At 42.8% G+C, this 7543-nt stretch overlaps 1 protein-coding gene across 1 annotated transcript; it reads left to right on the plus strand.

Moving 5' to 3' along the window:
- The first annotated feature begins 4187 nt into the window (after window positions 1-4187).
- LOC147737986 (uncharacterized) lies at window positions 4188-6730 on the plus strand. Its single transcript, XM_086950250.1, has one exon. It carries the CDS (start codon window positions 4747-4749, stop codon window positions 6151-6153), a length of 1407 nt encoding a protein of 468 aa, XP_086806376.1. The 5' UTR covers window positions 4188-4746; the 3' UTR covers window positions 6154-6730.
- Window positions 6731-7543: the final 813 nt, after the last annotated feature.

The following is a 7543-nucleotide window of genomic DNA, read 5'->3' on the forward strand; positions in this document are numbered from 1 at the left end:
CAACAAAATCCTTCAGTGATTAATAAGGATTTTCCACAACTTCCTCTTGCACTAGGCGTTTCTACTGGACTGAATCAGACACAATGACGGTGCCTGAGACGGGAGAAGGATTGCATGCTTAGTGCAGTCATGGAGGTCACCCAGAGTGGCTCTTTTGTAGAAGAAGTAAATGGGAATCCAGCATCTCTTTTAATCAATAAATGTGCCTCCCGTGCCACAGTCAGACTGACATGAGCCCCCAACCCACCCCTCTTGGGAAAGGAGTCCAAGTTGTATGCATTTCTAATAAACAACTAATAAGCTGTCAGCAAATGTTCCCGTACAAATTGGGTCAATGATGATTAGCCACAAACTTAAACTGTGATTAAGATCCAGTTATTATGTTAGGGAATAACTTTGTAAAATTACTTGTGGCTTTTTGGGGAAGAGTCACAATTAATTATTCATTTTGTAGGTGTGGTTTATTAAATTACATTTTGTTGTGCCATGTTTTCATGAACATTCATTGATTGCTGTCATTTTTACCTCATCATGAACCATGTCAATAATGTGTTCTCTCTGTCTGAAAACTTATTAAATGTACTGTTTTGGGATATTTGCTGGAATTGTTTTATTTTACACTTTTCCTAAAGACAGACTGCATGTGAGTCCTCTTACTGATTTTGTACTTAAGAACTTTTCCTTGATTTTTAATTAAGCAGGTTCTATGTCAGTTTGCTATTTGATATTATAAAAAAACGTTTTCTTATTTCTTAGCACACATTTGTTGTGTTGGTCTGTCTATTAACTTTACAGCTGGAGTTGTTTCTGAGTCTATCTTTTGATATACTTTAGGGGTTACCTTTCTTTGATCCTCCTGCAAATATTATAATTATTTCTCTGACTGAGTAACCATGTTTATGTCTTCAGTAATTATTTGAAACCTTTAATATAGCTTTGAAGCTTGTTGTAGGTCCAAAGGCAAGGGCCTTTACCAAGGGAGCGGTCCTTTAATGGGTAGTATTGCCTGCCACGGCTGACTATAAGGTCATTACACTGTTTGCTCCATGAGGGCAGACTGTGTTAATTAATAAAACAAAGGTGTCCCAGAGACCGAGGGGGTTGAAACACCTCCGGTACTCCGAAACCTTTGTTTCACAGCTGTTTCTGTGAATGTTGAACAGTTGTATCAAGGAGAGGGAACAAAGGGGTGGACAATTTTTATCGGGGTCCAGTGTACATGCCCTATGACTTGATATTCAACAAAATTAGGTACAAAGTTCCCCACTGAGGTTTGGTTAGAGTAACTCACAGTAGCCTCTCTCTTTAACAGGGTGTGACAAAGTAGGGAGAAAAAGTGATCCCTTTTCGGAATCTAGGGTGCCTCACACATACCAAAGGTTGAATGGCTGTTGTCATCCCACCCGATGAATGTACAGTATCATCATTGGCACCCTGCTCCTACGGCAGGCTGGCGGTGCAATGCCCGTCGGGCAGCACAAAAGTGCCACTCTTTAGCGGAGATCTTTTATTCCTTATGCCAGTGGGTGCATGTGTGTGAGGGACCTAGAAAGTGCAAAAAGTGAGCGTGAGTGTAGTTAAAACAGGTCAGTAGAGTCCAAAAGGGGGACTTTTAATAGCATGGCTCACTGCCTCATTAAAATACGTGAAAAAAGTGAGGGGTATTGAGGCGTGATGGTTAGGATAATCAAGCCTCATTCAACCCTCAGTTTCAGTGCGGTCGACATGTTTCATGCCCAGCAGGGCAATTCTTCAGGACCTACAAAGCTCATAATTTGCTATCGTGTCCCTCAATAATTGAGGAACCGGGTATACGACCTGGCTAGTGTCGCAGGATCAACCCTTCATTGACGGCCTCCCTGGGACCTCAATCTCTGGGCGTTGATCCTCCCGGCAGACCTGGTGGGGTCGGTGCTGCTAAACTAGCACCTGACTGGATGCAGTCTCAGGCGTCTCGAACCTACCCCGCCCACGTCGGTCTCGCCGTAGGAAAGCCGGTGCTTTCCTACGGCGAGACCGACGTGGGCGGGGTAGGTTCGAGACGCCTGAGACTGCATCCAGTCAGGTGCTAGTTTAGCAGCACCGACCCCACCAGGTCTGCCGGGAGGATCAACGCCCAGAGATTGAGGTCCCAGGGAGGCCGTCAATGAAGGGTTGATCCTGCGACACTAGCCAGGTCGTATACCCGGTTCCTCAATTATTGAGGGACACGATAGCAAATTATGAGCTTTGTAGGTCCTGAAGAATTGCCCTGCTGGGCATGAAACATGTCGACCGCACTGAAACTGAGGGTTGAATGAGGCTTGATTATCCTAACCATCACGCCTCAATACCCCTCACTTTTTTCACGTATTTTAATGAGGCAGTGAGCCATGCTATTAAAAGTCCCCCTTTTGGACTCTACTGACCTGTTTTAACTACACTCACGCTCACTTTTTGCACTTTCTAGGTCCCTCACACACATGCACCCACTGGCATAAGGAATAAAAGATCTCCGCTAAAGAGTGGCACTTTTGTGCTGCCCGACGGGCATTGCACCGCCAGCCTGCCGTAGGAGCAGGGTGCCAATGATGATACTGTACATTCATCGGGTGGGATGACAACAGCCATTCAACCTTTGGTATGTGTGAGGCACCCTAGATTCCGAAAAGGGATCACTTTTTCTCCCTACTTTGTCACACCCTGTTAAAGAGAGAGGCTACTGTGAGTTACTCTAACCAAACCTCAGTGGGGAACTTTGTACCTAATTTTGTTGAATATCAATGTTGAACAGTTAACAGCCGCATGTAGGACCACAGCGGTTAATCGTTGAACATTCACAGCAATAGCTGTTAAAGGAGGCTGAAGTCAGCCCCTGGCTCTCCCTGGGTGCGGCTAAACTGCTTTTCATCATTCACATGAGCTGGGGAGATGCAGGAGATGAGCAGAACCTTCCCTCCTTTCGAGATGCCAGTTACACTGCAAGCTACGGGAGGAGGAAGGGGGGAGGCTCCTTAGTGCCCTGCTGCAGGCTCTATCTTCTGCCTTCTCCTGCCCAATCCAAATATTTTGAAGAGGCAGAGGCTGTGTATTAGGACATTGTAATGTTGAGAGCAGCGGGCCTATATCAGGTTGTATAGGCTGCTGCTGCACAATTTGAAATAGAGAATTCCACTGAGCTAACTGGACACAGTCTCAGTCTACGGTAGCATTTAAAGCACTGAGTGCAACAAGGCCAATTCCTTGCTTCAATAAAATGTCCCTTCCTAGATCACTGGAAAAAGGAATAGATGAACAGTCTAGGTGGGCAGGGGAGTAAATAACATCTGATTATTCATTAAAAGTATTACAAATATCTCATTATGATGCCAGCCTTTGACACAGAAATTGTAAATTGATAGTGTTGGCTGAGAATCTGTGTCACAATATATGTGTTTCTTTCTTAAATATTATTTACGTTTGCTCTCACATCCATGAGTTCCAGTGATCTAAAGCTCCCGATCTACACAGTGTCCCAAAGCTGTTTAACCACTATCAGAAATGCTACTCAACTGATTTCCTAGCTTCTTTTTGTCCATACTTTCTTTGTGCAAAGTATAAGGTCATAAATATTTTTTCTTTGTTTTCATTTACAATATCTGACTCCATTTCTACAGGTGACTGAAGCATGAACAGAAAAAGGAAGGTTTAAATTTAGTGAAACACAACGAAAAGGATTATTTCAAGGAAAGTTAAAACATTCTAGAGCTCTTGAGAAGAAACACATTCTATGTACCAGGAATGGTGAGGATGTTGGAGTAGAAGAAACTGGTGAATGTGAAAGTTGTCAAATCCCTAAAGTAAAAGGACCATCAATGTTTACCAGGTGCCAGTAACTGAGATTGAGGAGAACATTGGCCACAATTGATCCCCACACAGTGCACTTGAGAAAACTCAGTGTTGTAAATTCTGTTTGATGGTTTATGAGAAAAATACTTTGGAGACCAAAACCCTCCCCAACAGATCAGCATCCGTAGACCTGTTGTAATGTGACAGAACTGTCAAAAAGACTTATATCCTCGGTTTACAAGCGCAATCTTTGTCTCCGTCTCCTGGAGATGAGAGGAGAGAAAAGATTATTTAAAAGAAAGTCATTGTAAATACTCTTTCTCAGATGTCGTTACAGCAAAGATGCTGGATTATCAATTCCAATATAGGAAGATTTTCCTCACCAGCTCTGTCTCTTGGGTTGATCCGAGTGGTTTCAAAGTGTCTTGTACCTTCAAAGTGGATCATGTACCTGTCTTAGCCACTGAGCAAAAAAGCATATTCTGGCACAGAAAGTATAAAAGGGGCCAGTGTTACACTATTGATAATTCATAAACCACCCTGGCATGCCCTAATCATCTGTCATTACTTGTATGAAAAAACATACCTACCAGGCAAACACTAAAGCCCAAAGACCTAATCAGTGCTTTTAAAACTCCTAAATCAAATGTGATCAAATAGAATCACTAAATAAGACTAATTAAACTTGAGAAAATTCACCCGGGCATAACTTGGAGATAATGAATCCATGAGAGGCCTCTTAATCAATACAAGGGGCTCCTCAGTGAAAGTTAATAAGACAAGTTAGATCAGTGCCTTTAAAGGTAGGAAAATGATCTCCAGGAAAAAACTATAATTAGTTAAATATAAATGTGAAGAAGAGCATCTGCAGCATAGTTTAGTTAATGCTAAGTGGTGACATAAACAAGTACAGACACTGGCATCAGATTCAGTCTTAAGATGACATGTATCCAGGAACAAACCCAACTTGGAGAAACAAACAACTCGAATAAGAGCAATGACTGTGAAAACAGCTTTAGTTATCAATCCCACCTTACTAAACATGAGAAAACTAGCGCTGTCCGAAAACCCTATCAGTGTCCCGAATGCCAGAAAGGCTTCAGTCGCAAATCCAACCTTACGGTACATGAAAGAGCCCACACTGGGCATAAACCATATCAGTGCTCTGAATGCTTGAAAAGCTTCAGTCATAAATACAGCCTTACTGTACATGAAAGGACCCACACTGGGTATAAACCATATCCGTGCTCTGAATGCTGTAAAAGCTTCAGTAGTAAATCAGCTCTCTCTCAACACGAGAGAGCTCATACTGGACAAAAACCTTATCAGTGCTCTGAATGCTGGAAAAGTTTCAGTCATAAATCCAACCTTACTGTACATGAAATGACCCACACTGGGCATAAACTGTATCAGTGCTCTGAATGCCAAAAAAGTTTCTATGGCAAATCCAGTTTAACTCAACATCAGAGAATCCATACTGGGCTCAAACAGTATCAGTGTTCTGAATGTCAGAAAAGCTTCAGTCCGAAACAGACTCTCACTAGACATGAGAGAACTCACACTGGGGAAAGACCTTATCAGTGCTCTGAATGCTTGAAACGCTTCAGTCGGAAATCCAACCTTACTATGCATGAAAGAACCCACACTGGGTATAAACCGTATCAGTGCTCTGAATGCCAAAAAAGTTTCTATGGCAAATCCAGTTTAACTCGACATCAGAGAATCCTTACTGGGCTCAAACAGTATCAGTGTTCTGAATGTCAGAAAAGCTTCAGTCTGAAAAAGGCTCTCACTAGACATGAGAGAACTCACACTGGGGAAAGACCTTATCAGTGCTCTGAATGCTTGAAACGCTTCAGTCGGAAATCCAGCCTTACTGTACATGAAAGGACCCACACTGGGTATAAACCGTATCAGTGCTCTGAATGCCAGAAAAGCTTCAGTCATAAAATAAGTCTCACTAGATATGAGAGAACTCACACTGGGGAAAGACCTTATCAGTGCTCTGAATGCTTGAAACGCTTCAGTCGGAAATCCAACCTTACTGTGCATGAAAGAACCCACACTGGTTATAAACCGTATCAGTGCCCTGAATGCCACAAAAGCTTCAGATTGAAAACAACTCTCACTAGACATGAGAGAACTCACACTGGGGAAAGACCTTATCAGTGCTCTGAATGCTTGAAACGCTTCAGTCAGAAATCCAGCCTTACTGTACATGAAAGGACCCACACTGGACAAAAACCGTATCAGTGCCCTGAATGCCACAAAAGCTTCAGATTGAAAACAACTCTCACTACACATGAGAGAACTCACACTGGGGAACAACCCTTATTAGCTCTCTGAATGCTGGAAACGTTTCAGTCAGAAATCTGGTCTCACTCAACCTGCGAGAACTTACCTGGAAAAAAACCTCATCATTGTTCTAAATGCCAGGGAAGGGTCTGCTGGAGATTCAGTTTCATTCAACAAGAGAGAACCCACAACGTGAAAGAAAATGACCCGTGCTCTCAATGTGACAAAAACTTCAGTTGTAAATGGAACCTTTCCACATAGGAGAGACAATGTGGGAGAATAAAAGGTGCTCAGTGTCAACCCCGAGGAGGAGCATTCAGCATCGCAAACATTTACATGAAGCAGCCACAAAGACACCGCTCCATTGATTGTCCAACAAACTGTCTACTGAGAAAAGAACACAGCGAGGGATGGAAATGCTTGAATTAACCTCATTCTTTTGTAACTATTTGTGGCCTCATTCCATTCAGTGTGTTGTGTTCGCTGAGCGTTTATAAGCCATGGCTCTGACCCACAAAGTCCATTTGATCCTGAACTTTGAAGCCACGCTGCTAGGATCAGGAATGCATGTAACCTCAAACTGTTTCCAGCCTTAATGAGCCTAACCAGGGGGCTGCAGCAGGAGTCCCTTTATCGTAGCTCTCTATGGAACCAACATCTGTCCATGTCTGTACCACGTAGGGGTGATCATTGTGAAAAACTAAAGGTGATGGATGGACTGGTAGTTAATCTCTGCAACATCCCGCCACATCATTCTCCAGTCTTTGTGTAACTACAGACGAGGCCAGCCATATGCAAACCATTCTTGGCCCCACCCTAAACAGTCCTAATGACTTCTGTTCCAAAAAGCCTCGTATTACAAAGATCCACACGAGTGGCCTCTTTCCATCTTCTTTTTGTTTCAAATGGAACCTGCTATCCCCTTAACCATGCCTCTGGCCTGCCACGTTCCATGCTTTGGCTCTTATCATCAACCTTGAACCATCTCCATAACTTGGAAGCTCCGATGACTTTGCAGCTGTTGTAACTGCTTGAAGTTTCCCACATTTTGATGGCTGTGGATTCAGGTTCAACTTGCTAGCCCAACTCTACTCTGTGGGAATTTTGCACTTCAAGCCACTTCTGTGCAGCTCGTCACCTTCTGAGACTGATTCATCCAAAAACCTTGCATCAAATTCCAGTGTTAATCATCAAAAGAGACTAAACTTATCTTTGTCCTCTCGAGCATAGCTACCAAAGTCAGCTACAATTTTGTAGGTGACTTCCTGATTGATTCAGTGGAACTGCTTGTTTTCTATTCATTTACCTTTTTGTTTGGTTTTGACAGTTGTTTTTGCTAATTAATAATGCTTAAATCACAGCCCACCTTTAGATTTTGCTTCAGAATAATTATTAAATATTCTTTTTGATCTACACTTGGTTTGAATCTTTAAGTTCCTTG

The sequence above is a fragment of the Lissotriton vulgaris genome, chromosome 1_1, assembly GCF_964263255.1.
Source record: "Lissotriton vulgaris chromosome 1_1, aLisVul1.2, whole genome shotgun sequence".
NCBI lineage: Eukaryota > Metazoa > Chordata > Amphibia > Caudata > Salamandridae > Lissotriton > Lissotriton vulgaris.